General features: G+C 36.8%; 1 protein-coding gene across 1 annotated transcript in view; it reads left to right on the top strand.

The window, feature by feature from the left end:
• WDR78 (WD repeat domain 78) overlaps window positions 1-23,312 on the top strand; it is a 109,263-nt gene that overhangs the window by 29,403 nt on the left and 56,548 nt on the right. The window contains 3 exon segments of the mRNA XM_010357084.2: window positions 2,744-2,928; window positions 5,008-5,120; window positions 20,393-20,549. Coding sequence (XP_010355386.1) covers window positions 2,744-2,928; window positions 5,008-5,120; window positions 20,393-20,549 — 455 coding nt within the window.

Consider the following 23,312-nt stretch of genomic DNA (forward strand, 5'->3'; position numbering starts at 1 on the left):
GACTTCAATTGTGGTATGTGTCAAATACACATAGATGAAAACAGAACACTAAAAGTGGGTATATTCCAGAACTCATTTTATGAGGCTAGCATTACCTTGATATTAAAACCTGAATACAATATGAGAAACAAATATTATATTCCAATTTCACTTGCAAACATAGAGAAATCCTCAATAAAATATTATCCAGTAAAGTTCAGTAACAACAACAACAACAAAAATGCCTAATACATCATAAGGAAGTTTGGTCTGTGCCAAGAAATCAAGATTGGTTTAACATTCAAAAACCCTTAGTGTAATTTACCACATTAACAGCTTAATGTGGTAAAAAAAGCACATGATCCTTTCAATTTAGACAAAGTATCTGATAACATTTAATATTCATGATTTTTAAAATTCTTACAAAACTGAGAATCACAAGGAAGTTTAAAAATCTTATTTAGGCTATCTATAAAATCCTACAGTAGTGATCATATCAAATGGTGAAGCATTTCAAAAAAGAGCCCCCTTTAATCCAACATTCTTGGAAGTCAGTTCAAATTGGTGAGAAAATGAAATGGGATGTATAAAGTTGGAAAGGAAGAAAGAAAACATTGAATATTTATGGATTGAGTATTTACTAGCAACAAATAGTTCAAAAATTAGATTTTTTTTATTTGAAAAAAATTTTTTAGAGATGAGTCTTGCTGTGATCATGCAGACTGAAAGTGCGGTGGCACAATCATAGCTCACTGTATCCTCAAATTCCTGGTCTTAAGCAATCCTCTTGCCTTAACCTCCCATGTGGCATGGGCTACAGGTATGTGCCACCATTCCCAGCTAATTTTCTCAAATTTTTGGTGAAGACGAGATTCTGCTGTGTTGTCCAGGCTGGTCTCAAACTCCTAGCCTCAAGCAGTCCTTCTGCCTTGACCTCCCAGAGCACTGGGATTACAGGCATTGAGCCATTGTGCCCATCCAGAAATTAGACATATTAAAATGATACAATTTATAATAGCATTAAGATTTATCAAGCACTTGTGGAAAAATATAACAAAAGATGCATATACCAATATTTTTAAAACTATAGAAGTTTATTGGAAGACATTAAAGAGGACCAAAACAAAAGGAGATATAGACATGTGTACATAGAAAACAATATTTTAAGATCAATTATCCCAAATTTTGATTTATAGATTCTTTGCAATTTTAATCTAAATCTCAAGTTTTAAAGTTATTTTTTTTCCAGAAACTTTTCAAGATAATTCTAAAATTTATATGGAAATGCTAAAGGCTAAAAATAGCCAAGATACTTGCATAAAAACTCAGTGGAAGCACTTGCTTTCCTAGATACCAGGCTTAATAAAACACATAATATTAGCAAATTAGAGAGCCTTCACATGACCTGAGCACATATAAACACTTATTTTATAATAAATGTGAACTGCAGAGTAATGGGGAAAGGACAGGATTTTCAAAAACTTGTTGAGACAATTGGGTGTTCTTATGAAACAAAAATATATTGGCTTTCTTTCTTATCCTATATATAAAATTAATTCTGGGTATATTATATACTTAAATATGAAAAGCAACATATAGGACTTCAGGGCTGGATATGTTTTTTTAAAGGAGACATCTAAAGCACAACCCATAATGGAAAACATGATACATTTGACTACGTTAAAAAAAAAACTCATATTCATCAAATATACCATAAAGAAAATGAAGCCACAGAGTGAAAGAAGACATTTGCAGCTCATACAACTGAAAGGACTCATCCGTTACCAATAATAAAAAAGTTTCAATACAATATGTGCAAAGGACTTGAATAGGAAATTCTCCCCCTCCAAACGGAAATCAAAATGGGAATAAATATATAAAAGGAGTTCGACTGTATCAATATCACTGTTTTCTGCCTCCACATTTTGTCCCACTGGAAGGTTTTTTTGGGGCAGTAATATGCATGGAGCTGTCATCTCTTTTAACAATGTCGTCTTCTAGAGTACCCACTGAAGGACCTGACCGAGGCTGTTTTACAGTTAACTATTTTTTTTAAGAAATAAAAGGAGTACACTCTAAAATAATAAAAAGTTTAGTTTAGTAAGCACATAAACCAGAAGCATAATGTATTATTATCAAATATTTACTGTGCATAATTATATTGCTATACTTTTATATGACTGGCAGTGCAGTAGGTTTGTTTATATGAGCATCACTACAAATTCATGAGTAATGTGTTGTGCTATGACATTATGATGACTGTGATGTCACTAGGTGATATAGGAACTTTTCAGTTCTGTGATAATGTTATGGTACCACTGTCATATATGTGGTCCATTGTTGACTGAATCATTTTATGGTGCAGAACTATAAACCAAAAGCATATAATAACTAGGGAAATGCCTATTAATGAAACGTTAAGTGAAAAATAGTGAGTTTTCTTTAAAACGTGTACATACAATTTACATGCACCAAAATAGTAACAGTCTGGATGAATTATCTTTCCACCTTTCTGATTTTCCAAAAGTTAATATATATTAATTATATATAGATAAAACACAAATAATATTTTAAGAAAGTTTTTGCATAGTTAAGAAACTTTCTAAGCATGACATTTTAAAGCATCCAATTTTTCATGTTTATCCTATTGTAGGAACATTATGCTTGTCTTTTTTCTACCATATTTGTTTCTGTTTTCTAGCAGTTGTTGTTTGGAAGCCCTGTCTTTTTTAGTTACTTCATTTTAAATAACCATTTTTAACAGGTGTTTGACATAAATGGAACTGATGTTACTCCTCGACCTCTTTACCATCCAGATCCACTTACTGGTACAGCAAAGCCAAATAAACTCTTGACATCACAAGAAGGATCACTTGGACCAGAATTTATATCTTCCCATAGCCTTTATCAGAATACAATAAATCCTAGTATGTTAGGGCAGTTTACAAGGTAGAGTATACTATTATATAGTTCCTTTTTTCTATCATATATATTGCCTTTCCATTTAAATTGCACATATGTATCTTAGATATCAGTTGTCTCCAGTCTCCCAATCTTTCTCTTTCTTTCTTTCTCTCTGTTTCTTTCTCTTTTCTTTTTTCTTTTTCCTTCTTTCTTTTTCTTCCTTCCTTCCTTCCTTCCTTCCTTCCTTTCTTTCTCTTTCTTTCTTTCTTTCTTTCTTTCTTTCTTTCTTTCTTTCTTTCTTTCTTTCTTTCTTTCTTTCTTTCTTTCTTTTTCTTTCTTTCTTTCTTTCTTTTTCTTTCTTTCTCTCTCTCTCTCTTTCTTTCTTTTTTTTTCTTTCCCTTCCTTCCTTCCTTCCTTCCTTCTTCCTTTCCTTTCCTTCCTTTTCCTTTCCTTTCCTTTCCTTTTTTTTTTTTTTTTTTTTGACGAGTTTCACTCTTGTTGCCCAGGCTGGAGTACAGTGGTGCCATCTGGGCTCACTGGAACCTCCACCTCCTGGGTTCAAGCTATTCTCCTGCCTCAGCCTCCTGAGTAGCTGGGATTACAGGTATCCCCCCACCATGCCTGGCTAATTTTTTTGTATTTTTAATAGAGACGGGTCGTCAGCATGTTAACCAGCCTGGTCTCGAACTCCTGACCTCAGGTGATCCACCCGCCTAGGCCTCCCAAAATGCTGGGATTACAGGCATGAGCGACCGAAGTTTTAATTATCATCCTAATGTTCCATCTCTATATTCCTCTCATGTTTTAAATTAAATGCAGAGTTCTTAATGTCTTAAGAGTTCCCATATACTCACAACAAAACATTTGTGGAAAATACATGTATTTCACTCAAGACTTCCTGAGCAACCAAAAGATGAGATTAAAATCACATACAATTAATTTCAAATTCCCATTAGACATTTTTCTTCAGGTTTCTTCGGCTTCTTTTTAGCTGCATTTTATGGGAAGAGGTGGCTTCCCTTTCTTCCCCTCCTCTCCCATGCAAATCTCTGTTTTCCTAGAGTTTGATTTCTCTCTTATTTTATAATACACAGCAATTATATGCTTCTCTGGAGCTTGCTTCTGAATTTGCCTACAAAAATACAGCAGTACCTGGTAAAACAAGATATTCCAATAAACTTTACATCCTGTTTTGATGGGCAGTTGAGACTATAAATAGGAACAAAAAAGAAAGTATGTAATACCATGGAGTAGTGTTAAGTTCATATGTTTAAGGAAATTATTTTTGGATTCTTCCATTGATTTCCTTCTGAGTACATATATTTTAGTTAAACCTTGAGAAAGCCTTTATAAAATGAAATAAATCACATTTTTAAGATGACATTTGAATAGTGAATAGAAACCAAGTGAAAAACGAAAGGAAGAGTATTCCAGGCTGAGGCTCTGAAGTTAGAGAGCTCCTAAGATGGAGGAAATAAAAAAAAAAGTAAAGGAAGACTAATAATGAAGATGAATGTGCTGGGTAGGTAGACTGTATTTTGGATTTTTGTACTAAGTGTACTGATAATTCACTGAAGGACTTTAAGCATGTTTAACATGTCTTTCTTCTAAAATACATTTTTGCTGGGTGCGGTGGCTCACGCCTGTAATCACAGCACTTTGGGAGGCCGAGGTGGGCAGAGCACCTGAGGTCAGGAGTTCAAGACCAGCCTGGCTAACATGGTGAAAACTCGTCTCTACCAAAAATATAAAAAAAATTAGCTGGACATGGTGGCACAAGCCTGTAATCCCAGCTATTCAGGAGGCTGAGGCAGGAGGATCACTTGAACTTGGGAGGCAGAGGTTGCAGTGAGCAGAGATTGTGCTATTTACACTACAGCCTGGGTGACAGAGCGAGACTCCATTTCAAAAAATAAATAAAGATATAAATAAATAAATTGTAAGTAACTTTTTATTTAAGAAATATTAGAAACCGACTCATTTTTGAAAAATTAATGTTTCTATTTTACTTATATGATCCTAGTATATTTGATTTCTCCATCTGATAATATGTTCTAATTTATATACTTAGTTTCCCATAAGGACATCTAAATAAATGAGTAATTTTGTTATTCATTATTAAAGGTCAGTTTTAGGAAGCAGTACAGTTTCTAAGTCAAGTGTATCAACAAGTGAATCAATAGCAGAAGACCTGGAAGAACCATCCTATAAACGAGAAAGATTGACTAGTTTCACAGGTAATGAAAATATACTTGTTTATTTCAGTAACAGTCCATTATTTAGTCAATATGCTTATTATTGGTTGGATACTTGAGATAAAAGAAATATGATAATGATTTCCAAATGCTGGCTTGTGAAGTTGCTTCAAGAGAATTACCAGGGGAATATCTATTCTTTTAAGTTCCCTGGGTGACTTTTGAATCATCATCCTGAGGAACCACTGGTGCTTTGTGTTAGAGCTCAGCTTCTCCTTCTCCTTCTCCTCCTCCTCCTCCTCCTCCTCCTCCTCCTTCTCCTCCTTCTTCTTCTTCTTCCTCCTCCTCTTCCTCTTCTTCCTCTTCTTTTCCTCTTCTTCTTCCTCACTTCTTCCTCCTCTTCCTCTTCTTTCTCTTATTCCTCCTCCTCTTCCTCCTCTCCCTCTTCCTCTCTCTTCTCCTCCTCTCCCTCCTTCTCTTCTTCTTCTTCCTCCTCTGCTTCCTTCTCCTCTTCCTCTTCTTCTTTTTATTCTTTCTCTTTTTTTTTTTTTTGAGACAGAGTCTTGTTCTGTCACCCAGACTGGCATGCAGTGGCACAATCTCAGCTCACTGCAACCTCTGCCTCCTGGGTTCAAGCACTTCTCCTGTCTGAGCCTCCCAAGTAGCTGGGATTGCAGGTGTCCGCCACCATGCTGGGCTAATTTTTTTGTATTTTTAATAGATACAGAGTTTCATCATGTTGGCCAGGCTGGTTTCAAACTTTTGACCTCAAATGATTTGCCAGCCTCGGCTTCCCAAAGTGTTGGGATTGCAGGTGTGAGCCACTGTGCCTGGCCTCTTCTTTCTTCTTCTTCTCAGGATCTCACTCTGTCACCTAGACTGGAGTGCAATCTTGGCTCACTGCAACCTCTGCTTCTCAGGCTCTAGTGATCCTCCACCTCAGCCTCCCAAGTACCTGGGAATACAGGCATGCACCACCGTGCCTGGCTAATTTTTTGTAATTATTGTAGAGACAGGTTTTCACTATGTTGACCAGGCTGGTCTCGAACTCCGGGGCTCAAGTGATTGATCTGCCTGCCTCGGCCTGCCAAAGTACTGGGATTATCCATGTGAGCCACCAAACTCAACTTCTAATCGGAGACAAATAATTCTGATACATTTGTGATCAGTTCCATAATGACATATGTGGAATGTCATGGGAACACTTGGAAAGAAGTGATTAAATCCTTTGAGGTAAAATAAAAAAGGCTTCACAGAGAACATTATTGACTTTTGAATTAGGTTTTTAAAGATTATTAGTTACTTGTCCAGAGAAGTAGGGGAAGCCCAATCCAGGCAGAGGGTAAAACATGAGGTAATGGAAAGGATTATGAAAATGAAGATACAAGAATGAGGAAATAATAATGAATGATCAAAAGTGCTGGGAGAAATGGTTATATACTTGAGGGGTACTTGCTTTGCAGTGCAATAAGGATTTTTTTCCTTTAAAATGATGAGGGACTGGTGAAGATATAAGGCTGGAAAAATGGTGCTTTATGGACTTTTCTTTTTGATGTTGGGAGATGTAACAGGAATGACTGACAACAAATAACAGAATACCCAACTAAAAAGAACTTGAACAAATATTTACTTTTCTCACATTAAAAGAAGAGATAGCTTTTGGCTTTGATTTTTTTGGCTTAATTTTGTCAGAATTTGGATTGGCCGTTCTGCTATTCTCTTTCCTAAAGCCTTTCTTCTTTTCTTATGGTCTAAAAATATCTTCTCCAGCTCGCTCTGGGCATATTATCCACATTAAAGACAGAAAGGAGAAGGGAAGTAGCATCATCATATCTATCTCATTTTTCAGGAAGGTAAAAAATTTCCCAGAAGCCTTTCCCCTTCCTTTATATTTCTGCTTTCATCTTATTGGCCAGAAGTGTCACATGATCAGCCTTAGCTTTAAGAGAGGCTGGAAAATCAAGTATTTAGCTTTCTATTAATTATATTAATAGCTATTTAGCTTTCTATTAATTATATTATTTCTATTAAAAGAAAGAGACAAGGGAAGAGAGATAGGGTTTGGAATAAAAACCTAACCAATCAGCAATGTCTGCTGCAGGAAAGACCCTCATTCTCTCAGTTAGAGGCTGGGAAAACTGGATTATTGTCATTACCTCCCCCAGCTTTCTCTATAGATATTCTTGCCACCTTCCAATCTATTTTTCAAAATTATATTCAGAATTTTTTTTAGAAACACAACTAATTGCATCCTCTTTTGCTTAGAAACTAACTCTTCAAAAGATTTGCATTGCTCTTAGCATAAAGACTAAATCTTTATGTAACAATTTCTCTTGAAGCCTTTTTTGCTTGTCTACATCAAAAACAAACAAAAACAAGTAACACAAATTTACCTCCAGAAGACCTGAAAAACAATGTACATATTTATATCATCTTGGTCAGCTGCTGGTGAATTTTTTTTCTTTTTTTTTTTTCTTTTAGACAGAGTCTTGCTCTGTCGCCCAGGCTGCAGTTCAGTGGCGTGATCTTGGCTCACTGCAACCTCTGCCTCCCTGGTTCAAGTGACTCTTCTGCCTCAGCCTCCCGAATAGCTGGGAATACAGGCACTTACCACCACGCCTGGCTAATTTTTGTATTTTTAGTAGAGACGGGGTTTCACCATATTGCACAGGCTGGTCTTGAACTCCTGGCCTGGTGATCTGCCTGCCTCGGCTTCCCAAAGTGCTGGGATTACAGGCGTGAGCCACCATGCCCGGCCGTTGCTGGTGAATTGTAACTATGAAGTCAGCCTCTAAAATGAGTGACACCTAAACAATTCGACTTCTACCCCCGGCTTCTTTTTTAGACTAGAACAGTGTTTCCTCACTCTAGAATGCATATTAAAGTCATCTGGTATGCCTTAAAAAAATTCCCATAGTTGTGTCTCGATTCAAGTCAATCGAATTGCAATATCTGGGACTAGGGTTTAGGCCTAAGCAATAAGTATTCTGATAAATGTTTTACTAACTACACAGGTGGCAAGAAAATCCTTATTTGCTGCATTTGCCAATTTCCATGTTATAAATCCTCTCATCACAGCAGATTTCAAGCTCCCAACATAAATTTTCTGAATGGGAAGTTACAAACAGATACTTAGCAGCGCACCACCATACAGATACAGTAGATATTTTAAATAACTGCAAGAGAGTAGGTAGTAGTAAATTTTTTTTTTTTTTTTTTTTTGAGACAAAGTCTCGCTCTGTCACCCAGCCTGGAGTGCAGTGGTGCGATCTCGGCTCACTACAACCTCTGTTTCCTGGGTTCAGGCGATTCTCCTGCCTCAGACGCCCAAGTAGCTGGGATTACAGGCGCCTGCCACCACACCCAGCTAATTTTTGAATTTTTAGTAGAGACAGGATTTCACCTTTTTTGCTAGGCTGGTCTCGAGTGATCTGCCTGTCTTGGCCTCCCAAAGTACTGGGATTGCAGGATGTGAGCCACCACTTCCGGAAGGCAGTAGTAAAATTTAATAGCATAATTAGGAAGTGATGATCCTTGAGTAATTATTATCTTTGTTTTTAATATGATTTATTTAATAATAAATTTATATAATGTAATTTTGAGTAATGTCTATGTTTAACAACTGACTCACAAAATTCCTGAAATTAGCCTGTTCTAATATACTTCTAGATAAAAATATATTTAAAATATGTTCGTAACTTCCCCCCTCCCAGACCTACTGAATAAAAAATTCTGGGGGTGGACTTCCAGTTTCTGTTCTTGTATGTAGAGAGTTTAGAAGTCATTACTCCCATCTTACAACAAGAAAAAGTTAGACAAATTGAAAATTAACAGCTTTTCTTGGACTCATCAGAGAACTGTGGTGACAAGGGCAAACTGCCACCTTGAGATCTAGAGACTCAAAACAATCCAGAGAAATACAGTTCCCAACAGTTGCTTACCATAAGCTGGAGGAACACATGAATGATTATTTTCATGAATTGCTGGAGGCTGAGTATTTTACTAGTATAAGAGTAAAAAATTCATGGAGGAGCACAGTCATGGGAAAGAGAGGGCCCACACTTACATGGGCTTTCATTCTAGGAATCCAGTGGATTCTTTCAGTGAGGATCTGAGCTAAGGATCTGAGCTGAAGATAAGCTAGTGGCCCTGGTAGGGGAGGGAAAGAATATCCACATTAAAACACTCCTAGCCTCTTTTTTCTAACAAAGACTTAATCTGGGGATGGGGGGTGGGGGAAATTTGCCAGAGGGTAATTTTGAAACTATAGCCCAGTTAGGGTAAGGGAATTCTACTCTAGCACCAGCCTTTATTTCTTAAATAAGGAGGAAAAATAACAGTGCTTAAGGAATTCGATTGGGAATGTTGCAGCCAGGGAAGGGAGTAGGGGCAGGGATAAGACAACTATACCCTTGAAGTAGGAATAGATATACTTGTGAACACCATGTCTCCAAGACACAGGTTAACTAAAAGTGTGAGAGTCAATTAGATTGTAGACTATTTCCCTTCTCCCCACTTACCACCAGTGAACCTCCAGAGTGACAATACTGGATTACAGATGAAAGAATTGCAAGACATAGGCTTTCTCTAAAGCAATACAGAGAAGCCTGAAAGCCAGGAGGGGAAACAAAAGAAAGATTTTGATACCTGTAGCTACAACAGCATTAAGCACAACCAAATTGCTACCCTGAGTACCATCAATTCTTCTGCTGAATGCCTTATTACCTCAGCACCTGTTACAGGATACAGCATGTCTGACTTTTAACGAAAAGTCATTAGGAGTGCTAAAGGGCAAGAAAAAAATATTTTGAAGAGATCAAGCAAGCATCAAACCCAGACTGTTATGATAAAAATTTAAAAATTATTGGACAGGGCATTTTAAATAATTATTATTAATATATTAAGAGATCTGATGGAAAAAGTATGCAATGTGCAAGGTGTGTAATGTCAGAAGAGAGGTGAAAATTATATGAAAGACTCAAAATGACATGCTAGATATCAAAAACACAGCAACATGAATGAAGAATATCTTTGATAGCCCCATTGACTTCACAGGGTTAAAGAAAGAATCAGTTAATTTGAAGATCAGTCAATAAAAACTTCCCAAACTAAAATGCAAAGAGAAAAAAGAATGAAAATAGAACAGCCATCCAATAACTCTGGGATAATATCAAAAGGTGTAACATATGCACAATTGGAATACCAGAAGAAGAGAGAATGGGATAGAAGAAATGCTTGTAGTAATACTTGTTGAGAACATTTCAAAATTAATGTCAGGCACTAAACCACAGATACAAAAAGAATACCAATCAAGATAAATATCAAAGCAAAACAAAAACACAAAACCTAGGAATATTATATTCAAATTACAGACAACAAAAGACAAAGAGAACATCTTGAAGGAAGCCAGAAGGAAAAAACATCTTACCTGTAGCAGAACAAGCATATATTTTTTATTATTTTCTTTTTTTCTCTTTTATTTTGTACAGACAGGTTTTTGCCATGTTGCCCAGGCTGCTCTTGAACTCCTGGGCTCAAGTGATTCTCCTGCCTCAAGCCTCCCTAAGTGCTGGGATTATTATAGGCATGAGTCATCACACCTGGCTAGAAGAACAAGGATATAAATTACAATTGACTTCTCATCAGACACCAGATAAACAAGAAAAGAGTGGAACAAAAATCTTTAAAATGTTGATATTAAAAACTGGCATTCTATAATTCTATATCCAGAAAAATTATCCTTCAAGGGTAAAGGAGAAATGAAGATTTTCCCAGATAAACAAAATTCTGAGGTAATTTATTGCCAGCAGACCAGCTCTGAAAGAAATGTGGAAAGAACTTCTTCAGGCAAAAGAAAAATGACATGGGTCAGAAACTTGGATCTACATAAAGAAAGGATAGATGGCATTCTGTAGACCACATCCTGGGCCATAAAGCATACTTCAACAAACCCCAAAGAATAGAAATTATACAAGGTATGTGCTCAGTTGACAATAGCAATAAGCTAGAAATCATAACAGCAAGATAACTGGACATTTTCTAAACATTTGTAAATCAAACTACAAAAATCTAAATAACCTATGGGCCAAAGAAGTCTCAAGAGAAATTTAAAAACAAATAATTTGAACTCAATGAAAATGAAAATACAACTTATCACAATTTGGGGATGCAGAAAAAGCAATTTTTAGAGGGAAATTTATAACACCAAATGCATATGTTAGAAAAGAAGAGAGATATACAATTAATAACTTAGGTTTCCACTGTCTCTTGAGACAACTGGCTGTTCTCTGCCATCAGGCAGAGCTGCTGACAGGGTACTTTGATGGCTTCTGGTTAATCTGGTCACAGGTTGTATTCCTTGGCTAGGCAATTACGCTATTTGGTATCTGCAGTTGGGCAGGGTTGCAGTTGGGGTCTGAAAGGGGAACATTTCCAAACTAATTTTACAAGGCCAATATCACCCTGATACCAAAGCCAGACAAAGACATTACAAGAAAAAATCATGGGCCAATATCCTTGATGAACATGGATACAAAAATCCTCAACAGAATATTAGCAAACTGAATTCCAAAACACATTGGAAAAACTTATCCACCATGATCAAGTGGGATTTGTCCCTGAGATGCAAGCATGGTTCAACATATGCAAATTAATAAATATGATACATCACAATAGAATGAAGGACAAAAACTGTGTGATCATCTCATCAGATACAGAAAAAGAAGGGAACTCTCATACACTGTTGATGAGAATATAAATTAGTATAGCCATTATGGAAAACTAGGTAGGTTCCTCATCCTAAAAATAGAATTACCATAAGATCCAGCAATCCTGCTTCTGGGTATTTACCCAAAAGATTTGAGATCAGTTTCTCTGACTGCATCCCATGTTCGTTGCAGCACTATTCACAGTAGCCAAGTTATGGAATCAACCTATGTTCATCAACAGATGAATGAATAAAGGAAATGTGGTATATACACACAGTGGAAAACTATTCAGCCTTAAAAAGAAGGAAATTCTGTCATTTGTGACAACATGGATGTAATGAATTAGAGAACATTATGCTAAGGGAAATAAACCAGACACAGAAAGACAAATACTACATGTTCTCATTTATATGTGGAATCTAAGACAATTGATCTCATAGAGGTGGAATGTAGAATGGTAGTTACAGAGGTTAGGGATTTGGGAGATTGGGGAGATGATGATCAAAGGGTGAAAAATCTTAGGAGAAGTATTTTTTTTTTTAAAAAAAAGTCTATTTCATAATGTGGTAAATATAGTTAATAATAGAATAATAGAATAGTCTATTATTACAAAATTGCAAAGAGAGAAATTTCAAATGTTTCTACCACAAAAATGTTGAGTATTTGAGGTGATGGATAGCTTGATTTAATTATTCTACTTTTAAACCATCACTTTGTAACCCATAAATGTACATAATTATAAATTGTCACTTTGCAATTTAAAAATTGTATATTCCTGTAAAATACAATATATTTTAAAATATCTTCCTTAAAAAGATATTTAAAAAATTATGTCACAGGCAAAACGAAACTAGGTTTACTGTTTTAAAAAGGAATAAAGTTTATGCAGATTGGGCCAAGTGTGGTGACTCACACCTGTAGTCCCAGCACTTTGGGAAGCCAAGATGGGCAGATCACCTGAGGTCAGGAGTTCAAGACCAGCTGGGCCAACATGGTGAAACCCCGTATATACTAAGAAAACAAAAATTAGCACACCGGTAATCCCAGCTACTTGGGAAGCTGAAGCAGGAGAATCACTTGAACCTGGGAGGTGGAGGTTGCAGTGAACCCAGATCACACCATTGAACTCCAGCCTGGTGACAAGAGCGAAACTCTGTCTCAAAAAAAAAGTTTATACAGATTGGAAGGCAAGAAATAAAACTGTCTATACTTACAGATGACATCATTGTCTATATAGAAAATTCCTAAGAATCTACAAAAAAAAAAAAAAAAAAAAAAAAAAACAAATAAGAAAACTTCCTGGCACCAATAGGCATGTATCCTGCAACATTGCAGGATACAGGTTCAATATATGAAAGCAAACTGCCTTTCTGTTTGCCATCAATGAACTACTAAACTTTGAAATTAAACTACAACAACAAAAAACATTTACAATAGCATCAGAAAATAAGAAGTATAAATCTAACAAAATATTTACAGAATCTATACACAGAAAGCTTCAAAATAGGGATGAAAAAAGTAAAAAAAAATAAATAAATGAGTTTCATATGCATGCATTGGAACACTCAGTATTGTAAAGATATCAGTTCTTTGTAATTCGATGTATAGATTCAATCCAATCTTAATCAAAATCCCAGCAATCATTTTGTAGATATCAGCTAATTAAGTCTATAATTTATATTGAAGAGCAGAGGATTTAACAGCCAGCTCAACTCTGGAAAAAAAACCCAGAGGACTCACATTACCTGATTTCAAGCATAATTATAGAGCTATCATAATCAAGTACACTGATAAATAAAATGGAATACGGAACTCAGAAATAGACCCACACTAATATAATTAACTGACTTTTTTTACAAAAACACAAAGGCAATTCAATGAAGAAAGAATTCTCTTTTCAATAAATGTTGATGGAACAATTGAACATCCACATAAAAAAAAAAAAGTGAGAGAGAGAGCATAGACACAGACCTTACATCTTACTCAAAAATTAACTCAAAATGGATCATGGGCCTAAATTTAAAATGCAAAAGTATGAAACTTTTTGAAAAACATCAGGAAAAAATCTGTGTGATCTTGGCTTTGGTAATGGAATTTTAGATACACCAAAAGCACAATCCATAAAAGTAGAAAATGGTAGAATTGGACTTTTAAAAAATTTTTGCTTTGTGAAAGACAATGTTAAGTGAATGATAAGACAAATCACAGGCTGGGAGAAAATTGTTTGCAAATCAAATAGATCATAAAGGACTTTTATCCAAAGTACATAAACAATTCATAAATTTCACAATTAAAAAACCCCAACTCTATTACTCTGTTTTCACGCTGCTGATAAAGACATACCCAAGACTGGGAAGAAAAAGAGGTTTAATGGACTTACGTTCCACGTGGCTAGAGAGACCTCACAATCATGGTGGAAGGCAAGGATGAGCAAGTCATGTCTCACATGGATGGCAGCACGCAAACAAGAGAGAAGTTGTGCAGGGAAACTCCCATTTTTAAAACCATCAGATCTCTTGAGACTCATTCACTATCACAAGAACAGCACAGGAAAGACCTGCTACCATAAGTCAGTCACCTCCCACTGGGTTGCTCTCATGACATGAAATTGTCGTAGTTACCCGCCCCCTTAATTCAATCACCTCCCACTGGGTTCTTCCCATGACATGTGGGAATTGTGGGAGTCACAATTCAAGATGAGATTTGGGCAGGGACACAGCCAAACCATATCACCAACCCAGTGAAAAATGAACAAAATGTAGGAACAGATACTTCATCAAAAAAGGTATACAGATGGCATATAAGCATATGAAATGATGCTCAGTTTCATATGTCATTAGGAAAATGCAAATTAAATATGAGATACTACTACATATGCATTTAAATGGCTAAAAAACCTGATAATACCAATTGCTGGCAAATATGTGGAGAAATAGGAACTCTCATTCCTTGCTGGTGGGGATGCACAATGGTAGGTACATCCAGTTTGGAATATAGTTTGGCAATTTCTCATAAAACTAAACATACTCTTACCATATCATCAAGCAGTTGTGTTCCTTGGTATTTACTCAAATGAGCTGAAAATTTATCTTCACACAAAAATTTGCACTCAAATGTTTCTAGCAGCTTAATCATAAATGCAAGACTAGAAGCAACCAAGATGACTTTTAAGTGGTGAATAAACAAACAAAAGTATGTCCATATAATGGAATATTATTTAGCAATAAAAGAATGAGCTATGAATCCATGCAACAAGATTGATGAATCTTAAATACTTATTGCTAAGTTAAATAAACCAGTCTGGAAAGACTATATCCTGTCTGATTCTATTTATATGACAGTCTAGAGAAAGGCAAAACTATAGAAACAGAAAACAGATCAATCAATGGTTGCTAGGGCCTTGAAGAGAAGGGAGAGTTGAATGGGTGAAGCACAAAGAATATTTTTTAGGATGGTAAAACTACTCTGTATAGATACTGTAATGGTGGATACATAGCACCATGCCTTTACTAAAACCCATAGAATATTACTGCACAAAAAGTGAGACTTAAAATTTGGGAATTTTTTTTTTTAATCACAGTTAAGAAATAGGAGGATCCTACAATGGAATACAGACTGTAACAGAAGAATCAAACTGCCTTACAAATGTATAATATAACCCCCCAGAAGGAGTGGGAGGAAAGGGTATACACCTAAATAATATTGAAAATGAGTAGAGGCTGTGAGATTAAAGACAAAAGGAACTGCAAATAAACACTCTAGTTTGTAGTCATTTCCCATGGGGTATGGGGTTAATAATTCTGAATCATTGTACGTGCATACTGGGATTGAACATGTAAGTAATTGGAGGGCAGATGGTAGGAACTCAACATTGTTGGAGTGGGAGATTACAGAAAGCAAGAAAGGAAGCTAGAATTATCCATGTGATATCAAACAAGTGTCAAAAACATTAATATAAACTCATGTTTAGCTTAATAGAGATATATAGGTGAACACAGATGTATAGATATGTTTATATATACAAGTTAGTGTACATACAAATATTTCTTAGCTCTGTCCACTAAGAAGGCCTAGAAGCAATGACACCCCAGAAGCAGCAGGTACTCTCAGTGCTCAGATTTTGGTTTCTAATTCCATTGTCTAATAAAAGTAACCAGGGCTCTGAAGAAATGCCCAATTCTAGAGCTGAGGCGGGGATAAAAGATGAGCAGAAAGTAAAGAAGTGCTCAAACAAAACAAAACAGAACAAATCTCTACAATAAACAAACAACAAAAAGGGGTATTTGAGAGGAACCTAGCAGCCAACACAAAGAGCTCACAATGGCAAAAGGTAGAACAATTTCAACAACAAAATAAATAGTGTAGAATTGGATTATAAACCAAATTATAAAATAAATACCCATGAGTTCATAGTCACACAAACAAATATTGAATAAATGAAGAGGAGAGAATAGACAAATCTTTTTATACAAGAATTCCAAATTATTATATAGATATTCTTCCCTCAAGAAGGTGGATCTTAACTTCCCATTCTATAAGTATGGGATTTGCATGTTGACTTTCTTCTAAACAGTACAATATGCATAGGAGAGAGGGGGAAAAATCACTTTAAAGCAGAGGATATTGACAGGTGGTAAAGATTAACACCATCAATGATAAGTTAGGTTGTTATCATGTATCTTTGATATGACATGATGAGAATGACACTTTACCTCTGTAGTCTTCCTCCCAGAAACCCATAACACTTGTTTAACATCAGAAAATCACAAATTGAAGGGTACAAAATATGTGACCACTACTCTTCAAAACTCTCAAAGTCATCAAAAACAAGGAAATTCTGAGAAACTGTCACAGTGTAGAGAACCCTAAGGAGGCATGATGACTAAATGTAATGTGGTGTCTTGGATGAGATCCTGGAAGAGAAAAATGACAGTTAGATTTAAGGAAATCAGAATAAAATATGGACTTTATATGACAATAAAATAGCAATATTGTAGTTGTACTAAATGTACCAAAGTAATGTTAACAATAGGGAAAACTGGATATAGGGTATACAGAAACTCTAATTATTCTTTTTTTTTTTTGAGACGGAGTCTTGCTCTGTCACCCAGGCTGGAGTGTAGTGGCCGGATCCTGGCTCACTGCAAGCTCCGTCTCCCGGGTTCACGCCATTCTCCTGCCTCAGCCTCCTGAGTAGCTGGGACTACAGGCGCCGGCCACCTCGCCCGGCTAGTGTTTTGTATTTTTTAGTAGAGACGGGGTTTCACCGTGTTAGCCAGGATGGTCTCGATCTCCTGACCTTGTGATCCGCCCATCTCAGCCTCCCAAAGTGCTGGGATTACAGGCTTGAGCCACTGCGCCCAGCCACTCTAATTATTCTTACAACTCTTCTGTATACCTAAAACTATTCTAAAACACAAAGTTTACCAAATGTTTAAAAAAAGTCTAGAGGTAAGCCCAAGCAATTATTGCTAAGCCCTTGGGTGATTCTGATGCATGGTAAAGTTTGAGAACCATTGCTTTACCATATAAACAAAAGGAGTTTTGTGCTTAGAAAAGTTTGTGGTTTTAATTGCAAGGTAGAGGCCAAATAGCATCTCATGCACAGGTTGTCTTTGGATGCTCTCGGTTAATAAATAACTCACTAATAGATACCTTTGACAAGTGAGGAGAAAGGAGGAAGAATAAACTGCTTTTGTGACTCAATTATACTGTAATTGTATTGGGCCCATTGAAGCTAAAGTAGAGGCCAAGGAAGGCTTCATAGGTTGTTCTCTACTGGGGTCTCTGAGAATAGCCAAACAATTACATCCCTTTTCCCTACCCTGTTCTGAATTAATTGAAAAATATGGTAAGGGTAAATATGATGAATTGGAGCCAAAATATCACATTGTGGATACAAGTCCCCTGTTAAACCCTCAAATTTGACAGACTTACCCACCCATTCATGAAAGGTTCTAGACCACTTCAGGACTCTAACCCTCTCAAGGGGCTTCATGAGTAAAGGTGTGGGGAGGAGCCATGATTGTCATACTAGGCTAGAGCTCCCTCTTCTGGGAAGAACCATCAGGAGTGTAGATGTTCCCTCCATCATTGGCAGTCAAGAGGAGCAGGCAAAACAGATTGATAGAACAGATTGATTCTTTTCTAGGTGGAGAAAGAGGTGAACTCAAAATCTGTGGTACGGCCAGTCTAGAGTTAGGAGATCTAATGCATGAAATAGACAGATTCTATGGGTAAAGAGTGTGGTTTGGGGGTAGTTTCTGAATATATATTAAATTCAAGCAACATTTAGGAAATGGGTGATACAGAACTCCAGGCAAAAATCCTACTTGCCATCCTAGGGCTTGGTCTATGAATGGTAGTTCCTCTGCCGTCAAGAAGGTTGACTAGACTATTACTTTTCCCAACCATAATAACTGAGATGTTACTATATTAGGTTCTGTATGTGTAATATATCTAATATAAGATCATTTATTTTCAGGCCGGGCGCGGTGGCTCAAGCCTGTAATCCCAGCACTTTGGGAGGCCGAGACGGGCGGATCACGAGGTCAGGAGATCGAGACCATCCTGGCTAACACGGTGAAACCCCGTCTCTACTAAAAAGACAAAATCTAGCCGGGCGAGGTGGCGGGCGCCTGTAGTCCCAGCTACTCGGGAGGCTGAGGCAGGAGAATGGCGTGAACCCGGGAGGCGGAGCTTGCAGTGAGCTGAGATCTGGCCACTGCACTCCAGTCTGGGTGACAGAGCGAGACTCCGTCTCAAAAAAAAAAAAAAAAAAAAAAAAAAAAATCGTTTATTTTCATAATTAGCATGTCTGTGCCACAATGCTACTTTGAAGTATATATAACTAAATTGCAAAGGAAGATCTGGTGGTCTAACAGTAAGAAACCTCGGAGAATCAAGAGCCTGAAATGCTAGTCTTAAAATTGCTAGTATTCCTGTGTGGACTTTTCACTTAACATCTGTTTTTTATTTTCTTCATTGACAAAAAGTTTGGACTACATATACCTCAAATTTTGTTCTTGTGGATAACTCATTTACTTCTTTACTTATTTTGTCTTAGTCAGATTTACTTATATAAATAAAATCTTTTACTTATTTTTAAAATTTATTACACAAATAGTAAAAATTAAAGAATATTAAAAAAAAGAAGAATCACCCAAAACTAAAGAAGATTTGCAACTTAAAATTTTCTGTTTCCTGACCTTGTTTATCTGCATAATATTTTACATTCTTATTACCATAGTGCAGATCATGTTCTGGGCTGCTCTGTCATTTAACATTTTAGAACGTATTTTCAAAAATTTTTATTATTCAATTACTTAGTATTTAATAGTCATAGATGGGTATACCATAATTTATTTAGCCATTAAAAATGTTCATGGTTGGTTTTTGGGATTAATAACTTGTATTTTTTTTTAGATTATGAGGAAGGTGTTTTTCTCAGCTCTGAACCTTTTAAAGAGAAGACTGAGACGTTCTTAAGTTTTCCTAAAGCTGTCCAAGCTTTGCCTATCCCAAAGGCTCATGAATGTCTGCTGTATACCCTGTTGTTGGTAGAAAACACTGAACTCTCACTTATATACTTTCTCATGGCTGTTACCCACATAACCAATTCCAAACTCTCCTGGCTGTGAAACTCAATTCTCCTTTGTTTTCTTTTTTTTTTTTTTTTTTGAGACGGAGTCTCGCTCTGTGGCCCGGGCTGGAGTGCAGTGGCCGGATCTCAGCTCACTGCAGGCTCCGCCTCCCAGGTTTACGCCATTCTCCTGCCTCAGCCTCCCGAGTAGCTGGGACTACAGGCGCCCGCCACCTCGCCCGGCTAGTTTTTTGTATTTTTTAGTAGAGACGGGGTTTCACCAGTTTAGCCAGGATGGTCTCGATCTCCTGACCTCGTGATCTGCCCGTCTCGGCCTCCCAAAGTGCTGGGATTACAGGCTTGAGCCACCGCGCCGGGCTGAAACTCAATTCTCAATGGAATTTTCCACAGACCTTGGATCCAGTTCTGACTGTCCTAAAGGTTTATGGCCAATTATTTTCACTCTATTATTTGCATGGACATTGGTTCCAATCTTACTTCTATGGTCAACCAGGACTAATAGAGTAGAGTCTTTACCCCTGGTGAAGATGATTAGAGATGGAATGACATCTAAATTAAAAGACAGCTAATAAGGAGAGCAAATGAAGGATAAAAGTTTGCTAAAGCTACAAATTAGAAGTTAACTTCACGGCTGAAAGAAGTGTTGCTTATTATGCCCCCTAAATATACTTGCCTCCATATTCTTGAGTAGTACCGACAGTCACTAACCCCAGTTCCCAATTAATATTGTGGGATAGTAATAATGGAATACCCTTAGAGTTATGAGTATAGGTATTAGACTGGGGTAGGCTTGTTATGTCAGCAAGGAAGGCTGTTTATGGCCTACAAGATCCAATTTGGCTTCAGAAAGGTTGAATAGACTATATCTCACAACCTGGCCTGTTCCTTGACTATATTAACCACCTGCAATATATTACCCAGTATGGTATTTTGGTGACTAGAAGGAAAAATGCAAATTAGAAATAGCAATTAGTAAATGATTTTAATTAAGTCATGTATTTTAGATTTGCAAGTGATAAGGGCAGCGCCTGAAAAAATTGTAACAAAAGAAGACCTGGAGAAGAATATAGAGATAATACTCACAGAGACAGAAACACTGAGATTTTTTGACTTGCCCACAGTCATGGTCTCTGTAGAATCTGAAGAAGCTGAGAAAGTAACGTATGTATGGTTCAGCTGTCTACATTGTTTCTGTAATTCAAATGCTAAGCCAAGGGTTCTTATCCTTGTTTCTGTGAAGGGTTCTTGGGGATTCCAGGATATACACTGGGGGGTTTGGGGGGAAATTGTATATTCCCTACAAAATTATATACAAAGTTATGTAAGTGCCATGTGAACTTATACGGAAGGTAAATGTTTATGTTGTATGTAAATTTTTCTAGAGGAAGAGCCTATAGCTTTACCATATTTTTAAATAATTAGGCAAACTTCTAAGCCAAATAAGAAAATAGGCTTCCAAGTCTCTATATAAGTTTTAATTATTTTTACTTTTATACATATATAAATCATTTTCAATTTAAAAAGAAAGAACTGACATTTTTATAGTAATAGCCAAAACCACAATTACTTTTGCACTAACCTAATATTTAAAACTTAGGAAGGGAAAATATGGGTAAATAAATGAATTTACTATATTAGAGAAGTTTTCCTTTTCTCTTTATTAATGAATATAAATAGAGTTTGTTTTGGTCTCAAGTATTTTGACAGTCTGTTGTTAGGCAGATACACATTTAAGGACTGTTACGTTTTCATGAAGAATTGACCCCTTTTTCATTTTGTACTGTCCCTCTTTATCCCTGATAATTGTTCTTGTTCCACTCTCCTCTGTCTAAAATTAATATAGTTACTATAAGTAGATTATTAATAGTTATTCTGATTATTTTACCTAAAGTATTATTTGAATAGGATTTATAGTACTAAAAACTCCATCAGTAAAATAATTTTAGGGTATTATTCCTTCTCAAAATATAAAATGTTATAATATGGTTTGAACTATAAAACATAGTACATATTAGATCATGAATAGCATACCTTTAAAAGCTCATAAGAAGGAAGAGAAAGTTCCTCAGACCAAAAAAAAAAAAAAAAAGTAGGAAAGAGGGAAAAAAGAAAGTGACAGATAATTGCTTTGAAATCAGAAAGGGAGAAATGTTGGGAAGAAATGTTAATATTAACACATGGATCTGGAGACCAGTGATGACTCTTGGGTTCTCCCAACCCTTGCATTGAAAGGGCTGAAAGAGAGATTCTTGTGTTAAGCCAAGACTCTCAAAAGGAGCTCAATTATCTCAACTGCTCCTAGGCCAGTAGAGTCAACTCCCTATTGTCAGAAGCAAACACCAATCTCAGGAGGAAAGCATACTACCATTTTGGCTCTTAAGATTCCCTCAGATCACCTGGGTGTGGTGGCTCATGCCTGTAATCCCAGCACTCTGGGAGGCCAAGGCAGCAGGATGGCTTGAGCCCTGGAGTTCGAGACCAGCCTGCAATATGGTGAGAGCCCCATCTCTACAATTTTTTTTTCTTTTTTGATTAGCCGGGCATGGTGGTACATACTTATAGTCCCAGCTGCTCAGGAGGCTGAGGTAGGAGAATCACTTGACTGATCACAGGAAGTCGTGGCTGCAGTGAGCCGTGTTCACGCCATTGCATTCCAGCCTGGTCAACCAAGAGAGACCATGTGACCATGTCTGAAAAAAAAAAGGAAGAAGAAGATGAAGAAGAAGAAGAAGAGGGAGAGGAGGGAGAAGAAGAAGGAGAGGGGGGAGAAGGAGAAGAATTCCCTCAGGTTGAATTTGGTATAGATCCTGAAGACTATAGATAATTATATTATCAGATATAGAATATAAAATATGTGTGAAATGATTAAACAAATAAGTGACAGAGTTAAAACGTGATTAACATTAAGAAACAGGCCGGGTGCAGTAGCTCACTCCTATAATCCCAGCACTTTGGGAGGCTGAGGCAGGTGGATCACTTGAGGTCAGGAGTTTGAGACCAGCCTGGCCAACATGGTGAAACCCTGTCCCTATTAAAAATACAAAAATTAGCTGGGCATGGTGGCGGGCGCCTGTAATCCCGGCTACTCAGGAGGCTGAGGCATGAGAATTGCTTTTCCAGGAGGCGAAGTTTGCAGTGAGTGGAGATCACAACACTGCACTCCATCCTGGGCAACAGCAGGACTCTGTCTCAAAATCAATAAATAAACTGTCAGAAATCATGACCTGTATTTGGAAAAATATCTAAAAAGAACTTTAAAGTAGTTTATGTAATTGTTGAAAATATGCAGTAAACTGAGTTAAACATTAGACATAATTGAATAGAGATTTAATGAATTAGACAAAAGATCTGGATAAATTATACAAAATCAAGTTTGGAGATAAAATGGGATATAAAGTGTGAAAACGAAGTTTAGAAATATGTTAACAATAGGCCACACATGGTGGCTCATGCCTGCAATCCCAGCACTTTGGGAGGCTGAGGCAGGCGGATCCCCTGAGGTCAGGTGTTCGAGGCCAACCTGGCCAACATGGTAAAACCCCGTCTCTACAAACAATACAAAAATTAGCCGAGCATGGTGGCACTCACCTGTAATCCCAGCTACTCAGAGGCTGAGGCAAGAGAATCGCTTGAACCCGGGAGGCAGAGGTTGCAGTGAGCCAAGATCACGCCACTACACTCCAGCCTGGGGGACAGAGTGAGACTCTCTCTCAAAAAAAAAAAAAAAAAAAAAAATAAGGTGACAATAAAATAATGGTCTAACATATATGTAATCAGAGGTTCAAAAAGGGCAGAATATAAAGAATGGAGGAGAGATACCATTCAGAGAGTGGGGAAGGACTTTCCCAAACTGTTGAAAGACACCATTCCACAGAAATAGGATTAAATAAAAGTAAATATCCAAAAAGAAATGTTCTCAGTGCA

The sequence above is a fragment of the Rhinopithecus roxellana genome, chromosome 12, assembly GCF_007565055.1.
Source record: "Rhinopithecus roxellana isolate Shanxi Qingling chromosome 12, ASM756505v1, whole genome shotgun sequence".
In the NCBI taxonomy this organism is placed as follows: domain Eukaryota; kingdom Metazoa; phylum Chordata; class Mammalia; order Primates; family Cercopithecidae; genus Rhinopithecus; species Rhinopithecus roxellana.